Source organism: Misgurnus anguillicaudatus, chromosome 1, assembly GCF_027580225.2.
Source record: "Misgurnus anguillicaudatus chromosome 1, ASM2758022v2, whole genome shotgun sequence".
Taxonomy (NCBI): domain Eukaryota; kingdom Metazoa; phylum Chordata; class Actinopteri; order Cypriniformes; family Cobitidae; genus Misgurnus; species Misgurnus anguillicaudatus.
Window position 1 is genome coordinate 2,437,292 of NC_073337.2, and position 26,452 is coordinate 2,463,743.

At 39.7% G+C, this 26,452-nt stretch overlaps 1 protein-coding gene across 13 annotated transcripts in view; it reads left to right on the plus strand.

The window, feature by feature from the left end:
* The window catches only part of erc1b (ELKS/RAB6-interacting/CAST family member 1b), a 248,349-nt gene that overhangs the window by 183,626 nt on the left and 38,271 nt on the right, over positions 1–26,452 (plus strand). For all 13 annotated transcript variants that reach the window (XM_055191233.2, XM_055191223.2, XM_055191224.2 and 10 more), the window contains 2 exons: positions 5,646–5,793; positions 25,264–25,362. In XM_055191233.2, the coding sequence (XP_055047208.2) occupies positions 5,646–5,793; positions 25,264–25,362 (247 nt within the window). The remainder of the gene's footprint in view (positions 1–5,645; positions 5,794–25,263; positions 25,363–26,452) is intronic.

Genomic DNA, 26,452 nt, shown 5'->3' on the forward strand with positions numbered 1-26,452 from the left:
GTGTTTGTGTTGGGCTCGGGGATGTACTGGCCACCCTTTGGCTCTGCTGCTATCAGCACTAATTAAGGTCGGCCTGTCAACCTTAGAAACAGCTGATAAGTGCAGAGGTGATATGAGACTGATGGGGTCAGCACATAGCAGAAAATGGGTGTGTGTTTGTATCTGAGGTCATTTTTTATGTCTTTTTGGTATTTCTAATCATTTTATGTCTAACAGATAGACCAATATATTGTCGGGGCTAGTCCAACATGTCAAATCCTAATTCATCTAGAATATGTGTTATTGATATTAATATCAGATATCGAAAGAAACTACTCAGTGCTACCCAACCTTATTTTGTTCTTTTTTTGGGAATGCCAGTGTCAAAATAATTAGCATTTATCAAAAAGCAAGGATACTCATTTTTTGTCTTATTACATGCACACTCAAGAATTTCCCTGATACTTTTCACTCCTGGTTTTGCTGAAGGCTTTCCTGCTTCCTTAAATTCATCTTTAGTGTCTAGTGTTTCCAGGTGTCTCGCATGTTCCAGTTTTGTGTCTCCGTTCCCAGTCGCTCAAGCACTTGCTGCTCTGTTTAAAACGAGATTAATACAGCTATTACGATTCAGGAAGTACAAAACTCATACTTTCAAATTGCTTACACACCAGAATTTATAGCTTTTGGTAAGTCAATATTAGCTCTAGGCGCAAGGCTGTAGGTTTTTCTTTAAACGTTTCATAGCTCCACTCCAGAAAGGATGTGATAGAGGACTTTAGTACACGTGTCCTCTATAACTCTTCTAGTCCAGCACTCTGGTATCAACTTAGAAAGTAGCAGATATATCTGCCCTTCTTTGGGCAGTTAAAGCAGCCGCTGAAGGTCCTCCGTGCCTAGGGGTAGCAATGAACGCTTTGAACGGACACCATATTTCTCCCTACATCTCTAACATATGACACACACACACACCGAACCACACACATATGCCTGGAAAAAGGGGCCTAGAAAGCCAGGCTATGGCTCAGGGCCAGGGAATGATGGAGAGTTAGGGTTATTATTATTATTTTTTAATGTGCTGGTACTCCTCCAACACTCAGTTTGTTTAACGTGGCTGGCCTGTATTTTATTTTTATGTGCTAGATCAGGCAGTATCAGGTAGGACTTAGTGCTGATGGATTTCGCTGATAACGTTTGCTGAACTCGTCCCTCCCAGCTAATGGTGTCCTCTAAATTCCTCTCTATCAAATCAGCGCTTTACAAATACTGAAGTGTTAAAGGAACAACCAGTGAGCCTTTATATCATAGCTAAGATATTCCATTGATAGGATTCTGTGAAATGGGAACATGTATTTTTTCATGGTGAGATTTTATCTATGCTCTTAAAGTAGCTCAGTAGTTTTAGGCTTGCACTTTAGAAACTGATAATGTTTTGAGGACGAGGATGAGATGGATGACTCACGAGATAAACAATAAATCGTACAGTTTTCCATGTTGCACCCAATGGGTTTCATGATTATGGAAAGCATGACATTTTCAAGAAATTTCAAGAAAGTCATGGAAGTTAATCAAATCATAAAAGATCATAAAATGAATGAACGTTGTTACATTTTAGTTTATATATACATTTATGCATTCAACAAATGGTTTAATCAAAGCAACTTACAATGCATTACAAGGTATACGTTTTATCAGTATGGGATCAAACCCATGACCGTTTGTGCTGTTAACGCAATGAGCTACAGGAACTAATAGTTACTTATCTGTTGCACAAACTTTTGGATAAAAATGAAAGTTCATTAATCGAGTTTTGTGTGACCCTTATATCCTGCAATCCATTATGCCCAAACTTTAATTCACATTTTTCCTAATTTCTCTGCTTTCTCGGAAAAGTCTTATCTAGCTTCCAGAATGGACATGGTTGAGGGGAACATTTCTCAAGCACTGCAGCAAGCAAGTAGTCCACCTCAGATCTGCATTCATTTAACATTCCTTCCTAATTTTGCCGTCATTTGCGTTGGGCTGTCGTCATGCGAGAAGAATCAGGTTTGGGTCTCGCCATCATGGCCGTTATTAGAGTTTTGCGTGTTGTCCCGTTACAGTCTCTTAACCAACACTGTGTGTCACCATCACTAGCTGCCATAAATCTGCCACCCCACTTCCCACCCCCTCGGCTATTCATTATGTCTCAAGTGGCGCAAGCCTATAGAGAAACAGAGCGATGGATCCAGAGCGCAGAGCCATGTGGTGTATTTTTAGGCCTGCTGAAGGATTGCTGAGACTAAAAGAAAGCAAGATGCTTAAAGGTATGGAAATTACAGAGAAGGAGCGTTGAGTGTTGAGGGCGGTGATGAGATGCATTGATTGATGGGCTATTTCCTCTCTTTCTGATTGGCTGTGTTGTTTGAGGAGGTGATTGGCCACTTGACCTCTTAGTGATCAATATGAACTCTTTCCTATCTCTCTTAAAACAAATGTGTGGTCCATTGTGTTCCAGTGCTTCTGATAATAGGCTTTTTTTGTGCCTGTGTTCATTTGATACAGGAATAATATAGCTTTCTTCCCTAAACGTAGCATCCTAATGGAAATGAAACCTTACTGGTTATTAATCAAATTTGTATAAACAATTGTTTTCAGGGCCACTGAAATGCAGGTATCATCTAACCAAATAGCAATATAATATAAATATATAGTATCAGTGCATAAAATCCAGTTCAATGCAACTATGGGTAACATGCAAATGTAAGAGTATACTACAGAAGATGCATTATACAGAGTATATATGGCCAGTGGCCACTGCAAACATATCACGTTTTTTAATGCTTGCTAGGTAGGCAAGTTATACAAAACATAGTACATTGTTGTACCTTTTTGAGTACATTACTGGACCTGTTGTGTACCTTTTAAAGGCACAGTTAAATGTTTTGTACCCCTAACATAGAAAAAATGTATCCTTAAAGGTACACATTAGGCCCTTAGGGTGTATTCTACCCTAAAAGGTACAACATTTCAATATGTTGTGTATACCCATAAAGATAAAAAATTAACCTCGTCACCCCAGTGACAGAAAAGGTGCAATTTTAAATAGTGCTGGGCATAGATTAATCTAGATTAATCTATACAAAAAGTATTTTTTTGCATATTATATGAGTTTGTGCTGTGTGTAAATATTATATATGTTAAAACACACACACACACACACACACACACACACACACACACATTTAAGAAATGTTTTATTTATATATAATTTTTTATATATAATATAGAATATATACAAAGATAAATAAATATTAGGGCTGGGCATAGATTAATCTAGATACATGTATATACATTTAAGAAATGTTTTATTTAAATATCATTTTTATTTATATATATATAATTTAGAATATATTAAAATATAAATAAATATATAAATACACATGTTTCTTAAATGTTTCTTAAATAAATACATGAATGTGTGTGAATTTTTGAGTCAGTTCAAGATACAGTATATTATATAAATAGTAAATTCATTATGATTGTTTAAGTGCTTTCTCGTAACACAGCCATCTTCTGTGGCCAAGCCTTGTCAATCGATATATGCAGTATATAGGAAAGATTAGGTCACAGAGGAAAAATTCGGTCCTTGTTAAAGGTGCTCTAAGATAATTCACGTGTTTTAGACCATAAAACATTTTTTGTTACATACAGCAAACATCTCCTCACATCTGCTTGCTGCCTGTCCGCTGATCAAACTGTAAAAAAAAACTTGATCTCTGTTGACAGCCCAGGCTTCGCAAACTGCAATAAAAACTTAGTGGCCAAACCTGCACCACGAATCAAAACAAAGTGTTCCAGCCAATAAACGACAAGAATTATTTGAGGTGCGTTCATGAAAGGACAGAAGGGAAGGGGGAGGAGTTAGCTACGCTCCGTTTGTTGGAAAACAGTTCAAACATCAACAAAAAGTGACGTCTCACAGATCCGCTTAGAGCGCCTTTAAAGTTTAATCTGAATGTGGACAGTCACATCTAGTATAGGAAAACTTTAGACACAGATAAAGTTAAAAATCTTCTGCTTTATTTCTCCATTGTACTCTTAAAATAAAGGGTTAAAAGTTTTTTTGTCCAGCTGTCTGGTTTCACAATTCATTCTTAAGACAAACAAAAGGTTCTTTGTAGTGGAAAACATTTCTATAGACTGTAACGTAGTAAGAAATGTTTTTGGTGAACCAAAAATGGCATCACTGTGAATGACCCTTTAATTGTACCTTTACGTTCTATGAGAGATTGTGTGTTATTATGACCCGAATCAAAGTGTGTACAGACGTGTGAGCATTCTCATCAATCATTCCTGCCTCCTCAGTCTCTGTTTCCCAGCGCACAACTCTTCACTTCCTCGTTTTTTGCCTCCACAGCATCTTTGCTTACACAGCCGTCCCGGGTTTCTCTTTTCACCTCGTCCTTCTCTTTGATTCTTATTTTTAGCCTTTGCCGTCCTCATGCTTTTTGGCAGGACAGATGCAGAATGGCTCATCGGGACTAGCCAGAGAGGTTATATGGAGCTAAAGAGGAAGTTCCTTTTTGCCCTAAGTAAACCGACTCACCTCAGGGGCAGCTGCCGCCTGTGGTCTGAGCCTGACCAAAATGAGAAGGGCTTGTCAGAAGGTCAGTGTCTCTGACAGGACGTGTTAGTGCTCGAAAGACTTCTGGAACATCACCAGCTTCGTTTTATTCATTTGTGCCAGGACACGGTGGTTTTTACAGACCTGGGTGGCCGTTGTGTGTGCGTGTGTGTGTGTGCGTGTGTGTGTGTGTGTGTGTGTGTGTGTGTTTTTGTGGGATGCATCACATCTCGTTTCATTTGATGGTCAGTATGGCGGAATTGAGATTGGTGTGGCAGCCTATGGGCATCTAGCATGCATTGTGTGTGTGTGTGTGTGTGTGTGTGTGTGTACTCTATGTGAGTGGGAGAGAAACAGAAGCATACTTCTGAGAGCTGTGATGTCACGCTGGATAGAATCAGGTCAGCCAGTTCCTTTGAGAAACCTTAAAGAACGTAAGGAGACTGACAGAACGAGAGGGAGTTTGCCAGCGATTGGGAAAGCGATAAGAGGAAAAAGTACATTCGCAGAAAGCCTAAGATGAAAAATGAAAGTGTAGTCTTACATTTTGAAACGAAGAGAGGCGCTCTGTTCCAAAACCTACGGCGCTGTAAGCTGCATTTTAAGGCTTTAATGTGTTTCGAAAAGTGGGTATCAATTATATTGCTTTTAGTTTTTGCCTAAATATTGGCTAAAGTTTATTTTATTCTACTTTGAAATGGATTTTTATTTTAGTTGACTCACCAAAATGGTAACACCAAACTCTGGTCAGGTAGACCATTTCAAATAAGTCACTTAATACATAAGGTTTAATTTTTATAACAATTCTGCCATAGAGCCAGAGGAAGAAAATGCTAAAAGAAAGACTAATATTTGACACGCTGAGCTGTTTTTGTATCGCATATTGAGAAATCGAATTCACTTTATCTTTGTGTGATGGATTGCTTTCACATAGATACAAGAATGAACCTCTTTCTCATTAAAAAATGTATTTTTTTCATATGCCATCTTAAAGCAGTACTACGTTACGTCAACCAATGCCACCAGAATACTCATTGTGTGTTGTTTTTGGTCCTCCAAACAGGCAGGAGGCGCTGTTGGCAGCCATCAGTGAGAAGGATGCCAACATTGCTCTTTTGGAGCTCTCCGCCTCGAAGAAGAAAAAGACTCAAGATGAAGTGGCGCTGTTGAAGAGAGAAAAAGACCGATTGGTACAACAACTCAAACAGCAGGTGAGAAGAGTCACCAGATTTACCTTTTTAAGTCTACATCCCAGACTCATGGGCGCAGTTTCCCGGAGAAGACCCTTAGTTATTTTAGGACATTTAAGTAGTTTGTACAAACATACCTTACAAAAACTGGGATGCATATTGAGACAAAACAATGGCACTGATATACATGCATTATAGGCCCTGTCACAAATGGCGCACTTTATGTGAACTTTCGGTCTCATTGCCTGAAATTGAGCGTGATCGCTTAGTCCGTTTTTGTGTGAGTCCGTAGGGTGTCGCATCTGTCATTTTAAACACTTCGAATTTTGCTCATCAAGCGCCTCTTTTGCACCCTTAATGCGGTCTTCTGCGAAGCCCGGACTGCTGCAGGCTCAGTGCGCTTTACCAACCCAGAAGTCCTTGGGAAAGAGCAACCAGACAACGGATGGGAGGAGTTCACTCTGATGGGCAACTTCTTTTCCTATTTCCGGCACGACACTCGAGTCTGTCCCAAAATACGAATCCGGTGCGCCCTTGTGCACTCGCGTCAAGGCTCCCTAAAGTCTGCACTACATGATGTCATCAAAGTGTGGACTCTGAGAAAGTCCACAAGTCCGAAGTGTGCCATTTAGGACAGAGCCTTAGTCGGGGACTGGGGTAAGCCCTGTCCAGGAAACTGCCCCATAGAGTTCTTCAAACTCAACCTACAGCAGAGTCCTGCACGGGTCCATTTTTGAAGACCCGCTCCCGCCCGTACTAGCAAAGTTCAGCAGCAGGTTCGACCTGTCACCTTTGATAATATCAAAATTAAACCCGCCCAGACCCGTTAATATTTGGCCCGTTACCCGACCCGCACACGCATAAAAAACACACACTAAAATCATTTCAATTAAAGTGCTTTATTTTTTATCTCGTACCTCTCTCTACATCACCACAGCGTCATGAATAGGCTAATGAAACTAGAGTGCACTTTGTTTTGCGCCAATCAAGTAGCCTACCATCAGCACAAATGGAACCTGATTACTATACACAAATAGACCTATTAATAAAAAAAAACAAGAGAAAATACAACCTTCCTACAATAACCCCTGTTGTGCTCCTACAAGTCTCGAAATGCTTTCTAAGAGAAGACGTTCTCTGCTTCCGGCTATCAACGGCAAAACTTTATGCATCTCCTGCAACGCTCGCTCCAACTAGGCTACGAGAGGTATCAACAAAGGTCGCAGTGGTGGTGACGTGATGGGTCAAATGTCATATGTTGTGTGTTTAATGGTAATTTAGACATACAAATATTGCACATATTTTCATTTGCGCTACTACCCGCCCGCACAGAGTAAATTATCCGCCCGCATCCCCGCCCGTGAATTTTAGGAATGTCACAATCCACCCGTTATAGACGCTTTTATGCTGGTACCCGACCCGTTGCAGGACTCTGACCTACAGTATTTACTGTACAGTGGTTAAGTGTTACTAGTCTCATCTCAAAAACATGATTTAGATTATATAGCTTGAGTAACAATTTGTTTGTTTTGCATTTCATTTATAAACAAATTTACTAAAATGTATTAAGAAAAATATGAACGGCACATCTTTGCTTTTGAAACCTCTGACCTGCTAGGCTGACATCGCAAGCGTTTGCTTTTACAAACGTATAGGGGACAAGTAAAAATTATCATTTGTCGTAATCCAAATCGTGCCACAGATGCTGTCCGTAGATGTTAAGTTGACAATAACCCGATATATTCGGTTAAGCCGAGAGTGATTGCACAGAAATATAAGATCAGACAGGATATCCTTATGGTGTGTTCATAGTATCACTAACCACTTGACCTTCAGGAGAGCAGTCATAATTCTGGGCCTGTTCTGCAAAGCTGTGTGGCAGTTCAAGGAAAGGCTACAGAATGAGTTTTGGGAAAACTAAATGCAGACCCACAGAACCAAAGTTTAGAGATGCAAACAGGGTGCAGATGTCCGGCCGCAGAACCGTCAAGGAGGGCGATTTCTTTTTTTTAGGATTACTTGGCTCCTCCTCCACCTTCCCACAAACCACCTGCAAATACATGCACACCAAGTCAAATACACAAAGACTAGTGCCCTTGCATGCAGATGACCCATAAGACACACACTTCATGCATACGCATTTCATTCGCAGACTCTATTTTCTTGCTTCCAATATGCCCACGCGCGTGTATACAAAAACCCGCACCCACCGAAAAACAAACACGCACATCCACATTCGCACTTTAGGTCCATTCATACTAGCAGGCGCATGCATACACACAAACACGCGTGCAGTCTTGAAAAACACCCCTCCCTCGTGCTTTCACTGAATGACAGGCTATCAGCACGTTGCATAGCTGCAGCATTCCACAGGAAATGGGTGTCAGTAGTGCAGATAGCCGAGGGGCTCAACTCTCACCCACAGACCTGAGATCAGGAGGGCGGCCCACCGGCCCCTCCTGCGCACTGTCAATCACAGCAGGGGAGAATTCGGTTAAGGGCCGGTCGCTCTTCTGACATACTAATGGTTTAGGTCAGTTATGGGGGTTACGCACGGTGGTCCTAAATCAGTTATTTTGGGCAGTTTAACTGGGTCAGAGTTAAGGAAGGGCCCGGAAAAGGTTAAGGACCTTTAGTTCACTCTTTCCGGTCTTAAAATAGAAGGACACTTACAGATGGAAGTTATTTAAGATCAATAATCATTAATAATCTTAAATACTCATTTTTAATCATTAAGATCTGGATTTCTAGACAGAGGATAATGGATGCGGATTTAGGCACAGGACATGACAAGCCTGAAGGGTGTTTGATGTGGCCCCAGGGGTCTGACGAATGGTGTCTACTGTTGCAGCTTCTGGATCAGGGTCGTAGATAGCGATTGACACGAGATGAGTGTGACATAGTGGTACATCAATGGAGTGTTTTCCTTTTGCTTTTTGAAGAGAGAGATGCAGGGCTCTGATAATGAAAATTCCCATCGTACTTGTCAAGTCTTGTGGAAAAAGGAAAAACGGTGTCAAGTTTGGCCTTACACATGTCCTAACCAAGTGTCATGTGATAAAGTGAATCTTTACTGGTTTTATCATGATGGACTTCGACCATCAACAGCATATCACCACAAAGACAACAGGGTGTCTGCTTTTGAATGCCGGATAATCCTAACCAAAGTGAAATCTACATGGCAATGTATACAACATCAGTTTTGTATTGTAATGTTGGGGTTTCTTGCAGCAGTTTGCTTTCAGTGACGACAGAAATTATTTGATGCATGAGCACCTCATGTTACAGTAAAATAGTTTTAAAACTTTTTTTGTGTGCATACTATTTTATTTGAGATGCTTCAGTCAGTCGCCTCCCTCGTTTGATTTTTAATAAGAGCAGGTTTAGTTGCACCGTGATAAATGGAGCCCATCATTACAGTATGTTTAAATGATATATTTTAGACGAATAGCAGATGGGACCTTTTGATGTCTGACAAAAAGACGCACAACCAACAGAGTCACTACTGTGTGATCGCAAGATTTGAAGTGTAGGAGAAGTTGAAAGATGGGAGAAAATGAGTGTAAAAGTTTTTCAGGACAAAAAGAGCATCCGGCTTTTCTCTCTCTCTCTCTCTCTTTTTTTTGCATAACTCTTAAAGATAGATCTGATGTATTTCTCTTTGTTCTGTTCCCTCCGGTCGTTTTTTCTCCTCTTCTTTCCGTCTGTGTGTCTGTCAGCCTCGGTATGATGATGGTGTAAAAATAAGACTGATGTCCTGGTGACCGTCTTTTGATGTGTAATGTGCTACATCTTTTCTCTCAACATAAATCTCCTCTATCCTCGGTGACATAGCGACCAACTCACATGTGCTGCCCAAGTTTTTTAACAGGCTTGAGAAAGTGGAACAGTGTGGTGCGCAGGAGTTGGTTTTTAAATGTTGTGCTCCTCGACTCCGTAGCCAAGGAGATTAAACAGGGTGGCAGTTGCTCCTCACTGCCATCACATGGTTTGTTGATGTCACAATTAGTTGTGAGAGCTGCTTTCTTCTGCTAGTTTGTACAGAGATATCTGAATGAGGAGAGACGAGAGGACCATTTTGGTATTGTGGGAAACTATAAAAATGTGTGACTGTACACAATAGGGCTGTAACGATAAATCACGTGTCCCATTACAAAGACCTTTTTGTTTTGTTTCATGCACATTGTGCGTGTACTATGGCGTTTTGGTCAGTAAGAAGTCCTTATCAACCTAAAATCATTATGAGTCGAAGTCGTTTATAACGTGCATTTAAAAAAAGAAACACTCGTTAAACGAAATCTTTCAAAATATTCATAAAAATACCTGAAACAATCCAAGGAACGGCAATTAAAAAAATTCTTCTAGACATTTCCTGGAATAGCGTTTGTAATGCTACTTCTTCTGTGGCGCAATTGAAGTTTCTGCACAAGAGCGCCCTCTGGCTTTTGGATGTGACAGCATTTCACCATTAATTCACTCAAATTCATTCATTGAGAAAACGCGCATTTGCACGATTAATCGTGACAGCTCTTGTACACAATAGTCAAAAGATGTACACATCTGTTCCTTCTTTAGTAACATTATTAAATTTGTGACTCTGATCGAAAAAAAAAACAGCTAAAGTATTTTTTTGTGATTTACTGTTTTCTACATAAAGTCATATAGTCCGGAAGATACGGTACATTTTCACAGAATTTAAGTCGCTCCGGAGTATAAGCTGCATCATTCAAAAATGCATCATTGAGACAAAATAACATATATAAGTCACAGTGGACTATACGTCGTGTTTATTTAAAAAATTATTTCACAAAATCCAAGCTGAAGAACAGACATTTAATCTGGAAAGGCAAGTTATTTAACTAAACAATAGCGGACAGAACAGCAGGCTGAATAGATGTCTGTACGTTAAAGTAATATTATCAGTTATTTAAATGATAAACCATAGCATACAGAACTTACCTGGAAGGTTGAATAGGCTAAATTAACCAAACAAGCCAACTAGCGTGAAGTTCGCATACTCGTTATTCCACATTTCTGAATTCATTGAATCACATAAATACAGAAGCAGCATATAGCGGACTCTTGCAGCTGTAGACGGTAATGTTGTCTCTTGCCTCATAAATGTCAAAATTAATTCATACTGACTTACTAGGCGCACCTGACTGTAAGACGCAGCACCAGCCAAGTTATGAAAAAAAATGCGGCTTTTAGACCGAAAAATATGGTAATCTTGATATCTTCAGCTTTCAAAAATAAATACACCTATGAGTTCATATTAGGAATAGGAATAAAGGGTACTGCCCCATTGACAGCATGGACAATTTTTCTGACTGTACATCGGTGCGAGTGTCCACCGCAGACCATATGACCTCCCCACACCCAGCCTTGCCGTTTAAAGCGGACCTGGCTCTGAGAAAAAACCCTCCCACCTGCACGAGGCATCCAAAAAATATTTGATATGTCATAAAATTTATCATCCCTGCCCTAGCACGGTCTGAAGAGGCTGCATTAATCCGTACCATTATCGAGGAGCATGATTCAGACCATTAATCATCTTAGTGCTCACATTTGAAGTCTTTACGACACCTCAGCGACCGAGCCTGCACAGTGAGCTCTCTGTATGCTGTGGAAAGGTGTAGAACGGTTAGTGTGGTCACCATCCCCGAACCCAACCCCCTTCTCCGTCATAATTCTCAACCTCCTGATGGATCACAGCAGAGACTTCCTGACTTTTCCCCTGTTAACTGTATGTCAGAATGCACGCATGTGTGCGAGCGCTTGTTTGGGGTCACTGGTCTCTGATGTCATCATGAGCGTTTTACAGCGAATGGACTGTTACATTTATTCATTTAGCAGACGCTTGTATTCAGAGCGACTTGGAAATGAGAGTATTTGTGGCCCAGTCTATAAAAACCCAGCTTAAGTCATGTTTTTACATTATACAAAGAACATTCTGTGAAAACATTACCTTGATATTTTTCATATTGACTATGGCTGGGAAGTATGTTGGTATATTCCGTTACCGTGAAATAAAATGTCAGACGTAACGGATTTTTTCTATTCTGTGCATTCTATGGAATGTAAAGAAGTGGGCGTGGCTAACTCCCCACTCCTGCATGTTAGACTAAGGGTGATGGGAAAAATGTAAAATAATCCACTTATAACAAGTAAACGGGTTATTTGTGTCATTTCATAATAAGTGCCAGTGAATCCAGTGCAGGGTTTGCTCGTTCTCAGTGATCATGCAGAGGTCTCTCAAGGCGCACGCAAAGGGGGTGCATCGCCAAATAAAGAAAGCACTCCTCGCACATAATGCTAATAGTTGTAAAGTTTTTTAAACTAAGCAAGCTAAGACAAAACTCAAAACTATATCAGTGACACGTGTGCTGCTGGAGCGATGTAGTTTGGTGCGCCATTTGCTTATAGTACAAACATCTTTGATCAAAAAGAGACACAACAATTAAGGTCTAATAGAAAGTAAAGAGCGTAAAGAACTGCTTAAAACAGACTCCATGGTCATCGCCTCATAGCACCAGTCATATCAATAATATCCATATCTAGATTTTTTTTCCACATAGCAGTGAAAACTTATGTTATGTTTCCTGATTATTCTCCTAGAGGTAACATATATAACGAGAATAGGATAGGACCTAAAACTGAACCCTGTGGTACGCTGTATTCAACCAGTGAGTGAAATTACTCTTCCTTATTTACATAAACAAAGTGGTAGCGATTGGTTAGATACGATCTAAACCAGGGTAACGCCTGGCCACTGATTCCAACATAGTTTTCTAGTGTATTGAGTAGGATTGTGTGATCTATTGATATTGGTATCAATAACTGATTTAAAAGCAAATTCTGTCTTTCAAGACTTAATCTGTTGTTATCTTCTGGGCATTTTCACTCTAACACTAACTTTAACTTGGCCATATATTTTGTTTTAAGCTATAGTGAGTGGCAAATTTTTAAAAAAATATATATATATCACAAAAACAATATAAACTGAAAAACACGTTATCATGAAATTAAATGACTTATTCCAATGAATTTTTGGTCATACCGCCCACCCCTAATATTGACTGTGTAAGGTGATGTCTAAGATTAAAATCAATGTGTCACCAACCATTTATACAATATTGTGATAAGTCTTTGTTTTATAAGTCTTTGTATTAGATGGTTCATTTTAAAGCATTTATTTGTGACATATATTTTGCTTTTTTATATCTCAGATAGTACAGGATGGTTTTCGCAGCATCATGGGTTTAATTTCTTAAAGAATGCATTTATTAAATAAAAACCTGAATGCACCTTTCATGCAAAATGCATAAATGTATTGTCCTGTAAGACATTTGGCGAAACCCAGCCCTACTACCATCATCGCTAAATGGTTCCAGACCTTTTTCACACATCCTGTGTCTGCGGCACACAAGCGGTGCACTTTCTTTTAACAGGTTCACACTGCACGTGTGAACAGAGTAGAGCGGCACTGATGATAGTTTCTGCGCCGAGTCTATTTTTTTTGTGTTACATGCTGAACTCAGCAGGAAAGGCATTGTAAATGCGCTATAAACCTGTTTATCAACACAGTCTCTTTCAATATAAGCTTTTATGAAGCAGCATAAAACACCGGAATGAACAACTCGCCCACTTTTTTAAAAAAAATGCATCTGTCGGGTTTGATTGAAGTTACAGACACAGTGACAAGAACACAAACAACACTTTATTTTCACTACGTCTGACTGAATCCAGATGATTTTGATAGTTTATTGCTCCAATTTGGGCTTTGGACTCTGTTCCATGCAGATTAATTACCATGAGTGTAAATGTCTTCATGTCAATTTGATTTCACGAGGACCAAATTTGTAATCCTTTCAAAGGCACACTCCCAATAACCGTTTAATAATTTATAGGCGTTATTAAAGGAAACATACAACGTAATGACTTAAAAATCGCTATATAGGCTTTGTTGCACTGCACAAATGTTGTTCGTGTCAAAACAGATGCCAAATGTGTGAAACAGGCCTTAGGGTTTAAGTGCGTTGTAACTCACCCCATGTGTATGTTTTTTTTCCGCCACCATGGTCTCTTCCTCTCTGGAGATGAAGATATCGAGCTTGTGGGGGTAATAGATTGTGGCTACGTTGACATGTTGCTCAAAACTGAGAAAGATGATCTGACAGTGTTCAAGTGAATGTGTATTTTAGTATCCACTTGGAGATGGAGGACATGCCAAGCTGTCAAAATCACCCATCCCCTCAGTAGACCCCTGGAGTCCAATACATCCAGACGTCTGTGCGCGTCTACTTGAGAGAATTGAGACGTACACAGGGAACGATATTTAAACTGACAATTTTGGTAAGCTTCATTGCTCTTTTGTGCTTTCCGGAGACCAAAGTTGCAGTTTTGGTCTCCCGTTCTTTTTAACCAGTGTATCTGATGACTAAACCCCATCCGCTTCTTAAGCAGATGACCCGGAGTGATTCAGTCCAATTACAGTTTGCCGGTCCTCTGGGACGGTGTTAAAAAGTCTGGTTGTAGTTCTCTAACCGCAGATTGAGTGTTAGTGTTAGTTCCCACAAGTCCTGGAATGGCGTTGGTAATTTCATCCCTTAAGAAACTGCAGAGTTGGGTCGATACTTCTTTCTCTCATTACCTGCCGCCAGGCCCCGGTCCTCGCATGGCATCGGGCACGACGGCCATTAGGACTGGCAGAGGTGCCAATTCAAAGAGCGGCCCCGGCCCTGCTGTTGTCAGCAGAGATGTGGTTTGGGCACCTCTCAGAGGAAAAAAAAACGTTTTGTCTCGGAGCAACCCACGAAAGGACTTAAAATGTGAAAGCGGCGAATCGTTGCCAAGGCCACCGCATTGCGGATGGCTAGAATAAATCGTACGTGTATTTGTGTGCACATGCACGTGTTTGTGTACCCAGCACAAGACCGCCAGCCGTGTTTGAAAGCGTACCTTTATTGGGTTTAGAATGCTGATGTTTTGTTGCAGGGCCAGAGCTACAGGCGCCTCACATCCCCGCTGCGGCCAAACTGATCACAGAGCTTAAATTAAAGCTCAGCGCCCTGCAGCCAATGACAGAGAGGAAAGAAATCCAGAAAAACAAGTGAAAAAAACTCACAAACAAAAACACCAACAAGACTTCAATTCATTACAGGATCTGTTTGGCCGAAGGTCTCGCGGCGGGTACGAGCGCGGAGCCGCTCAGGCGGAGGGGGCCCTGTGACGGAGGGTCGTTGCTCACAAGCCCATCCGCAACTGGATTTGTCTTGGATCAGACGCAACTCTCTCTGCTCGTTTAGGAAAAAGAGTCGCCGTGTTTTCGGAACACGAGACCTCAAAACACAAGCCGCTAAATGGCTGTTTGAATAAAGCCTGTGGGTGTCCGGCTTGTCCAAAGTGTGACGTTGTGGAAGAGCGGAAATTTATATTTTCCACTGCATCTCCGATTGTGCATAATATTTTACGATGACATTATTATTTGGTCAGACAAATGAATTATTTTTCAGAACATTTTGTGCCGGTCTGGCAAGCTGCTTGAGAGACTGTTAGGCAGCTGTTTTTTACAGGGTCTTGCCATAATGTTGCTTTTGAAGTTGCTTTTCTTTTGCAAGACAAGCTGGCTCTTTCAAATGTACTGTTTTGCTAATGATATGCTCGTTTCGTTCTTTCTTCGTCGACTTTCTTCCGCTGTCTTTTACTGCCTTCTGGCTTTTATGTTCTTTCAAAGGAAATAAACAAATTGTCTGTGGCAACTTTGGCAAGATTTTCAAGATGCTTGGAATGAACCTACTTGGAAAACACCATGTTGTGAAAATGTTGAATAAATGTATTTTATTTATCAGTAGCCTTCTATAAACTAAATCAAATCTATATTTGTTCTGACCACTTTAAAACCGATTTGGTAGGTTGTTCCAAGCAATTTGGAGATGCCACAGTAGGCTAGTTCTGTCTTTATCTCAGACTGACTCTGATGTTGAGATCAGATCTTTGGTATCAGGACTTCATTATTACAGTTAATGTCAAAGAATGTTTGAAAATCTATATATTTATATTTCCTATTGACACACTTGAATTTGCATAAGACTTGTGCACAGTGTGTGTATATATATATATATATTCATCTAATTCTGACCATGCTAAATCTGTTTGCCTGCCGTCGGCGCTCAGAACAGAGCCCATTCTGTTTCCACCCATTTCCCAGTTATCTGCTCTGTTCGATTTAAATCCCTGGCCTGTAAAACTGGAAGCGCTACAGCTCACAATCATGGGAGCCGTACACAATCCTCTCTGTCACGCTTATCTCTCTCTCTGTTATTCATGCTGGGATTTGGGACTGTATTTTTGTTATCTTTGCGTTTGATGTCTTGGCCTCTTTAGTGACTTCTGAGACTTTGTAATTACTTTTAATAGTCTTGAAAAAGACCATGACAGAGCATTCGGTTTTTAGTCTTTCTTCTCGACTATTGGTATTTTTCTCCCGTCATTAAATACAATACAAAGTGCAGTGACTTTACATAGAAAGTGCACAAACCAAAGGTTCAATAGTTTACAGTGAAAACAGAGAATGGGGCATTGAGCATAAATTATCCACCTTTTCCTGGACTCGGGAATTTAATGTTATTTGTCTGGTTGGTGCAATCCAGTTGTCATTGCTTTACAGCTAATAAAGTGTATGTTAATATAAAAAGTGTATACATACCTGAATGCCAAGTTCAATTGTTACGTTAATGTATAAGGTAATATAAACTGTTAATGTTACAATTGTTCATTGCCTATTCATGTTAGTTCATTGTGCATTGCAATGTTGACGGATTTAACTGTTAATTTTACAAATGTATTACATTTACATTCATGCATTTTTGTAGATGCTTTCATTCAAGGCGACTAACAGTGCTTCCAAGCTATACAATTTATTAGTATGTGTTACCCGGGATCAAACCCACAACTTTGTGCTGCTAAACGATGCTCTACCAGTATAGTTGAATGTTCAGGTAATGGCATACCTGTGAGAAACATGTGGTTTACATTAAAACAAACAGGGAGATGTGTGTGCATCTATGAGCTGTACGTTAAAAGGCATTTAACGTTGACATGGAGAATGCTGTGAAGAGATTTTATAATGTAAACAGATAAGCTTTAATAAAACAAACTTTTATTTATAGAATTGAAGGCCTTTATTGTTATTGTATAGCTCTACACAGCAAAATTAGCTGTAGGCTATAATTAGCTTTTTTTCTGGTTTATTTATTTTTATTGAAGGAAAGTTTATGTGTGAGCCTCATCTCATTATCATAATGTAGTATGATATCTTCTTTTATTTAAGATGCAAGTAAATCTCTTTTTGCTTAAACATATGTAGATGATACAGACACTCAGACAGACCACCATGACCCAGTAAAATTAAAAAGGTTTTTACTATGTGTACATCACATTGTTAAACTGCATTGACTGGTAACCTTAACAGCCCTTTTTATGTAAAAATTTTTCTTTATGCATATTTAGATTTCCTTAAAATATGAACAAAACTATGTATCATAGTTTAAAATGACCGATTTATCCAAACATAAACAAACAGCACTTTACAATTGATTTGTGTTTTCAAAGTAAAAGCATGATTTGAAATTCTAAACATAATCCCAGCTATTACCTATTCTTGAAATACTGTTATTATGTAATTATTGTGATTGCGTAATTTATGATAATTAAAGAAATATTTTACTTTCAAAAATAAATTTTCTTTCTTCAGTCGAGAAGAATTTTTTGAGGAAAACATTCCAGGATTTTTCTCCATATAGTGGATTTTACTGGGCCTCAACAGTTCTAAACTCTAAATGATCCCAACCGAGGCATAAGAGTCTTATCTATCAAAACAGTTGTCATTTTCGCTCAAAAAAGTACTTTATAACCACAATTTTTCATCTTGCACTAGCCGTGTGACTAGCCAGCGTGACCTCACGTATTAGTTAATCACATTGAAAGGTCACGTGTGACCAGACTTGGGAGGGTTACTTTTTAAATGTATTCTGTTACAGTTACAAATTACTTCATAAAAAAAGCATTCACTAACTTAATCCAAGCACCAAAATATAAAAGTAATGTAATCTGATTACTTTTGGATTCTTTCAAGGTCACACATATATATATTCTGTTTTATTTCTTAACATGTAGGAAAAATAATGATAGTTTATACCAACATTTTTAAATGTCTACACAAAGTCTACACAATCTACAAGTAAATATATATTTATTTTAAAATGCTGACTGAAGCTGTAATTTGGCCTGAGATTTTGGCAGGGATAGTTTCCCTACCTATACAGCCAACAACATGTCTGCAAGAAGAGACTGAGAAGGGACATCGTGAGTAGACTATCATGTTAAATCAAAGTAATAATGAACTGATCCCAACGTGGTACTGAGCTTTTTGTTTTGTGTAAATGTGTTTACATTTTGCATTATTCCTTCTGTTCCACATTTACAATGAAATCAGCTGAAGTAGTAATGACACTTAAATGACTTAATGTCATATTGGTGCACTGTAAAAAGGAAAAAAAGTGATTCACAGAAATTAATTGAATTAGTAACCCAAAAACATTAAAAAGACGAAAACATTCAAAAATTCGTAGGTGATAACAAATAAGATTTCAATAATATTTTAACTATTGAACTTGGACATGTCCCCGGTTTTTATTCGAAAAATCTGGTCACATACTGTGCAGTCAAGCAGTGCTTGAAAATCAGTGTAAACCTTTGTAATCCTGAAAGTATTCCTATTTTTTTACAGAATATAACTGTAATCTGATTATGTTTTTTACGTAACTGTAACAGATTACAGATTTTTTTGTATGCTGATTATCCTATTACATGTAATCCGTTACTCCCCAACCCTGCATATGACGTACGCAAAACTACCGCTCCAGTGTTTACAAGTGTGGAGAAAGAGGACCATTCTGATTCTAATTAATGTCTAACATTAAACAGTCTGCAAGTGTGCGTTTCACATATGTAATGTGTGACCTTTCGACAAGATTATGTAATATGTCAGGTTATGCTTGGCGCATCAAACTGCTAGTGCAAGATGAGAAGTTGTAGTTTAAAATACTTTTTTTTTAAATGAGAAACGTTTCATTAGATAAGACCCTTATGCCTCAGTTGGGATCGTTTAGAGCCCTTTGAAGCTATGTTGAAACTATAAACTGTTGAGGTCCACTAAAGTCCACCTAATGGAGAAAAATCCTGTTATGTTATCCTCAAAAAAGTAATTTCTTCTCAACTGAACAAAAAAAGATATAAACATCTTTGAAGACATAGGGGTGAGTATTTTATATGGATTTTTTTATTAAAGTGGAGTGTCTGCAATTGAAAGCATTCGCGATAATCAAATATGGAAAAAAATGCAGCAGAAAACTAAAGATGATTTTTGTACCAACAATATTTTAAAACCGTGACGGTAGTAGAGGAATCGTAGCGGTCTGTGGATACAGAGATGTAGGAAGGACTGCTATTATGACGTTTCACTTTCTTGACCTCAATTATAAGCTTCGCAAAAAGGTCTTTGATATTGCACTGAATTCAGAGCTATGACGGACTCAGCACTTTATCATTTTTCAATTTTTCAGTTTGTTGGCAGCATGTCAGCATTTTTGAGACGGGGGAGGGATCCAGGAGAAATGATAATGGCGGAGAAGTAGAATAATTGTGAATGTGATTAGATTAAGTGAACAAACGAGCACTCCAGTTGGGACAGAAACCAAAGGATTGAGGTCAGCATTCCTGACAATTATTATCGGAGCACACGGAGAGGGAAAAGAAAAAGTACAAAAAGGGGGCCGAGGTATGCCACGAAAAGTGAGAAAACATACGGATAAGCGATGCCGAAAATGGTAAAGTGTGGCACTTAGAAGCATTCCCGCTTCGTGCTTCTAGATTCGTTCGTTGCCGACGGCGGTAACTTGAGCGCTCGTACTGCGTTTTTGTAAATGCTCCGGCAACAGGACTTAGTGTGTGTTCCCCCATCCGCTCGCCTTTATCAAGTCCATATCACTGCCTGTAGCTGAAGGAATTTGGAAGAAAGTGAGGTCCTGAAGAAAGGGGGAAAATAAGAGAAAGAGACCCATATGTTGGATTCCTGAACCACCCTGACACACACACACTCTCACAAATACACAAACACACACCGGTTCCCTCGCCATAAGCCACTCAGACAGGGATCTGGTTTCATGGTAAATTTTATTACACATGGATGTAAGGGGCTCCTACAATTAAGGAGGGCTTCTTAACAGGGTCTCGCTTACCCGTCTGCTTGTTAGCCTGCTAGCTCGCGCACATTTCGTTCTCCTTTTTGCATTCCTTCCCAGCCTTCTGTTCTCCCGATGTCCGACCTCCTTCAATTTAGGGTTGGAACGGAGTATTTCCATTTATGTTTTTTAACCGCCAGTTATAGTACACCGCGTTAATAACGTCCAAAGTGTTTCCTGTGCCACTACTGAACGTACAACACGAAACGTGTAGCGTGATGTTGTGTGATTCCCAGACGAATTAGTCAGAGCGGTTACTGAATTAATCTTACTCGCGTACTGAACCACAAGTCATTAATTTTGCCATGTCCAACTTGAAATGAACCAAAACCTTACTGTGTTATGTATGCTTAATTGTATTAAGTCATTTTAGGTCCCGCTTGCCTTAAGGCAGTTTTTAAAAACTGTTTATGAAAACACATCTTGATTTTTAATGTAATATTATTTAGTTGTTACAGTGTCTCGATACTATTTGCCCTGCTATCTTCACCCTCATCTCCTCCTCTCCTCCTCCACCACCAACCACCTTTCCTCTCGTCTTTGCTTTATGGCTCACATATGAGCTGTTAGATTCGGAGTGTGCCTCCCTGTTTCGTAGCCATCTGGGATCAGCTCTTCAGAACCCCTCAGGCGCTTTGAGGAGATCCGGTTTCCCCAAACTCTTACCCACACCTCCCTCTTTTCACATACATACACCTCCCTCTGGATCCCTTTTTCTTCTTTTCAACCCCAGCATCTCTGAGATTCCTCCCTGCTTGCCCCCTTACCTTGTCCGTACTGTTTTCGAAGGCCGTCTCGGGCTTGCCTCGAATTGTATGAAGGTCGAATGCTCTGCCAAAGTAAATCCAGGAGGTTTAGCCGCTTACACTGACGCGGGGTACATGATGTCATTGGCTAGATCATCGACAAGGGGTCAAAGGGCACACATGGACATTTGTAGCAATTTGTCTCCTCTCCATCGTGTCCTCTGGAATGAGTTTATCTCTTAGCGGAGGGCCTCTTCCGCTTGGAGAGTGGCGAATGTATAGAAACCCTCACCTGTTTTCAAAACAGAGACATGAGTTTGACAGTTTCCAGTGAGCAGTTGCAGTCCCCTTTGAAAATCATCTCTCTGTTTTCATTCCCGGTAGGTTGGAGCCGGTCACCCCTGCAGGGGAAGGCAGAGGGAACTCTGCATAGTTATGTTTAAGCTACACTGACATGTTTTAGGAAAATTATGGCAGATTTGCTGTATTGCTTCATAAATCATTTTATTAACCCTGTAATGGTTCCTCAGTTTGACTGAATGAAAAATGATACGTCTCTTTATTCTGTAGAATGAGACTGAGATGAAGAATATTAATGTCGTTTTTTTTCTTTACCATGTAACCATGTGATGACTAAAGTTTGCCAAGCTTCAGCATTGACAAAAGGCAACGTAAAGATTAACCACATGACTGGTACATTTTACTTGATGGTAACTATGAATAAGAAACTGATAAAAATGTATAATATAAGTGCTTAAAGACAGATTGTCTGATATCTATTGTAGCAATGCTTGGTTGGATGTAAGGAAACATGTTGCACACAGTTTCAATGCATGAGCAAGATGATTATTTGAGAATATAGTATGGTTTATGGGTAACTATATGACATCATTTTTTATTATTCATATTTCTATGCATTTGAGTCAATCGTGATGACAGAAATAACATTGCATCCAAGCTTTTATGACTAAAAGGTTTTTCCTTCAGTAAATAAGTGATATAGTCACCTATAGAGAGTCCTCTGTTGATGCTCTGCGGCCCCCAGGCCCCAAAATCTTACAGCTTTAGGGCAAACTGTTTGTTTTTACAGTTTATTTTTTCAGCGTGCATGTTTTGCCTTTCAACCTTTCAAGGAGAGGAAACGTACGATGGGCGTTCGCTCCACGAAAGCCGTGCACGAGCGCCTCTTGTTAGCAGACTCGACTAAATCATTCCCTCTCATCCGGCTACCATTTGTGTGCTCTCCACCAGTTTGGGGATTTACATTCTACAAACCCGAGAGCTTAAGTCTGACTTTCCGAACCCTCGCCCCGAATCCTTCACACTAACCCTCTGAGCATGTGGAACAAATTGTCTTGAATTGGGTATTTTCTTCCTCGTGAGGTAGTGACAGTTGATCTAAAATGCTGCTCTTTTTCCGGGGGCTATAATGGCGTCCCCTCTGCCTGCGGCCCTCTTCTCCTCCACGTTAAATGCATCTTCTGTGGTGTTGTTGAGTACAGGGTGTCTGCGAGCCGCTCAGGAGTTGTTTGCTCAGTGTTTTTATTTAACCTCTGACTAAGTGGCTTGTTAACAGGTAGAGAACAAGCCCAGCCTACAAAAATAGAGGCAGCCAGTAGCGTCACATCTAGTGGGCGTTATGTTGATGTTGTGGGTGTTTTGTGTACAACGTTTTCATCCCGTGTATGTGGTTGGCACATACGCATATTTGGCACACGCGCAACAGAGACGAAAATATATTCTCACCCCAGTCCTGTCCCATAAAAGCATGGTTCGCCCAAAATGAAAAAGTTGTCTTATTTTTGGCTGAGCTATTCATTTGAAATGACCACTGAACATTTGCTTTATGTGTAACCTTTACTGTGAAGACTTTGCTAGTCATTTTTTTCGGATTTACTGTTTTAAAATCCTCCTACACGTAAAGAGCATACTGTGTGAAAATATAACCTTGATTTCTTTACTTTATTACTTGACTGCAGGGGCGAATCTACCGGGGTGGCATTTGCCACACTAAATAAAAGCATTGCCACCCCATATGCCACCCCAACGCTGGTATCCTAATATATATAATATATACCCGAGTAGGCTCTTTTAACCAGAAAGGCAATGTAGTTTGTCTCTGCGTGTGTTTAGGGGTGGGAGACACATATCTGACGATGATTGGTGTGTGTGTCTTAGAGGGGGTGGGACAACCACATATCTGATGATGATTGGCTTAATTTCCATCGTTAGCCAGCCAGAGGCAGCAGAGTTCATACACAAGCACGAACAGTCAGTCTGAGCAGAAAGTCGTTTACAGTGTAAAAAAAGTCTACGCAGTCTTGGCAACTTGGTGACTTTGTCGCTAGATTAAGAAACTTTTTAGACTCCTTTAGCGACTTTATTAAAAAAGCGACTAGGACAAATCTAGCGTTCTTTTCTGGCATGGTTCATCAATTATTCTGGTCACTATTTTTAAGAACCAATTCTTACTATCAACTACTTTGCCTCAATATACTCCTTATTACTACTTATTAATACTTAGTAAAGTAGTTGTTACGTTTAAGTATTGGTAGAAATTGGGATTAAGGATGCAGAATAAGCAGGCATTAATACACTGTAAAAAATACTTTGCTGCCTTTTTTGTTAAATCAACTCAGATTTACAAGTTATGTAACAGAGATGAGTTGTCACAACTTATAAAATATAGTTGAGAAAAGTCAACTTAATTTTATAAGTTATAACAACTCACCTGTAGTTATAACAACTCAAGATAAGTCAAGATAAATAACAGTAAGTTGAAATGACTTGTAAATCCGAGTTGATTCAACAAAAAATGTTAAGGCAGCAAAGTATTTTTTACAGTGTATGTGCTTTTTGAGTACTAATGAACAGCTAATATCTCAGTAAGATTAATGCTAACAACCAACCAGTTAATTGTGAGAATTGGAAACATAAATGGAAATAGAAAATAGATAAAAAGATACAAAGAGAAAAAGATACATAATTAACATACATTTTAACCTTAGATTTTAAATTTTGATGCTAAATCCATTAATGTTTTATATATAATTGATCTACAGTTCATACACAGTATTTAGTTCAATTACATCAGAAGTAACACCTTACTTTTCTTTTTTTAAAGAATAGGTCATTTAATTACAGTGACTTATTACTTACTATCTTGTTACATCCAACACTGACTGAGGCCATGTCAAAAATTGAAATAAAAATAATAAAAATAAACTTTACTATTAATCTCAAATCATAACATTGAGACTTTAACCTACAGGGTTATGTTAGCATCGTAGTAGCTGATCCAGGTAAAGGTTGTTTATTTGTGACACACATGACAGCCCTTCAAACTTATATTTTCCTAATCTGGCTTACGGCCTACCGACTCACTCGCCCCATTAGGACGCAAACTCTCACTCCGGCCACTTACAGAGACGTAATTTTGACCCAGTGGAGCATAGCGACTGGGTTGAACCCGGACCATTTAAACCCTGTTGCCAGTTAATTCTGTGTTTATTACTGTAACTAAGGGGCGCTGGGGTTAGAGGGAAGCGGGTGAGAAAACCAAACAGTATGAGCCCAACCATCACATTCTGGTTAGAGAGCAAGCAGGGAACCGGCTAAAGAATCCGGAAGGACGGGGTGTGGGCACGCTCCCTGAATTGCATCCCTAATTGATTTATTTCATATCTTATTTATGTTGCTCTTGGGTGTCTGGGGCACCTAGATAGACCGTCAGCTAACCAGAAAAATATGGATTTCAAATTTAAGTTTTGTTAGAAAAAGTGTCATTTTTTAAGCAGCGAAATAAACAAGAAAGTACACATGGAAATGATGGGGACAGATTCACCCGTATAATCACCATAGCTCAATGTGTCAGAACATGCACCTAACCACAAGCCCACGGCTCCAACAAATGCACTTAAAATCTACAAGGTGGTCAGACAGAGTAACCTTAGGGCACTTGTTAAAATACAGTTTCAGTTTCAACATAAAGAGGTCTGAACGTCTCCTGTATCGAGCGGCTGGGCGAGTGTGCATGTGTGTTTATATTTTAGACAACCTGGTGTTTTGTTCTATTCTCTACATCTGCACCATTTTCTTTCTCTCTCGCTGTTATTGCTTTTTCACACCCCTCCCCTCTGGGCTTAAAAGATCTCCGTCGCTCTCTTTCAAATCCATTCCAGCTGACAGCTGAAACTTGCGTGAATACAATGTGATCCCCTTTTTGCTGTAGGGCTCGAAGTAATACTCTGTCTATCAAAAGGAATATCAGAATCGCTTCTTATAATGCTTGTAATTGAGTTCATACAGATAAAGTTTCCATTCCTAACAGCACGGACTGAGATGGAGATTTGATAACCCAAGCCCCAAGACTACCAGGCTTAGAGTCCAAAAAAAGTCTGTATGTTTTGGCAGTGGTTGACAATGAACTGTATCTTTTCTAGACGCAGAACCGAATGAAGCTGATGGCTGATAACTACGAGGATGACCACCATAAAGAATCCAATTCTGACCAGACCAATCACAAACCTTCTCCGGATCAGGTGAGCCAATAACAGAGTTCATTATGTGATTGCACTGTAGATTTTGTGTGTGACTGCTCAGGTTTTTGGGACACACATTGTCTAATATCTCATGATGCCCTAAAACCATTGCAGCCGGACATAAAATGCAGGACAATACTTGACATTAATTTGCGTATTATTTTATCTATTTGTGCCTCCAAAAAAACTTGCATGTATTCTCATTCATGAATGTACACACATACACAGATTTTTCTTGGAGGAGTTTGGCCACACTGAATGATTGGGAAAAGTGGTTTTGTTCTTTGTTGGTTTTAAACGTTGGATTCCTTCGTCTTAAGCCTCTTTAGTCTGGATGGCTGTCCAACAGGAATTAGTTCAGAAGGCGAGAAAGAGGAATGAATTGACTAGATAAAGAATGAATAGAGTGATTTTCAAAGAGACAGAACAGCCGGTTTCATTCCCTAGTCCCAGCTCTCCCAGGAAGCGCACAAATCCCACTGGTTGTTATGACATGACTTAATGCGCTAAACGTAGTGTGTCATTACCTGTTCACGGACTCCTGGAATAATCCAGCTCAAGCATTGCATCCTGATTCATTTGGTGAAAGAAAGGCATCCATCACCAGCATTCCCCTCAGACCTCAGTATAGATCACGATATTCCCAACTCAGTCGGTGAAAAGCATTATTGGATCTTCACACACTAGCTGCTCTCTGGTCTTTTCCCTGTCACAACCCCTTTACGTTGTCTCCAAGAAAACACTTAGCTCACGTTTTCCTGTGATCTTCATCTCTCACATATTTCCAACTGAAATAAAAGCACCCTCACACATCAACACCTGAGTCCACTCCAGATCTCCCCGATCACACTGTTATCACCTAAACATGCCGATTGCAGAACTGGGACCGCCAGAGACCTCTACGCTATTCGTTGAAGGTATTTTCCACAGCCATCCAGACTGACGGGGTCGAGGCCACGTGTGTTACTCATTTTGAGCTCATACGGCTATGGTTTCGGTCCTGTTTTAGCACAGGGCCCAATTTTAGGGCTGAAAGCAGTTGCGTTTAATGATTGGTTTCACTCCGGTTCAGTGACTAACTAATCAACCC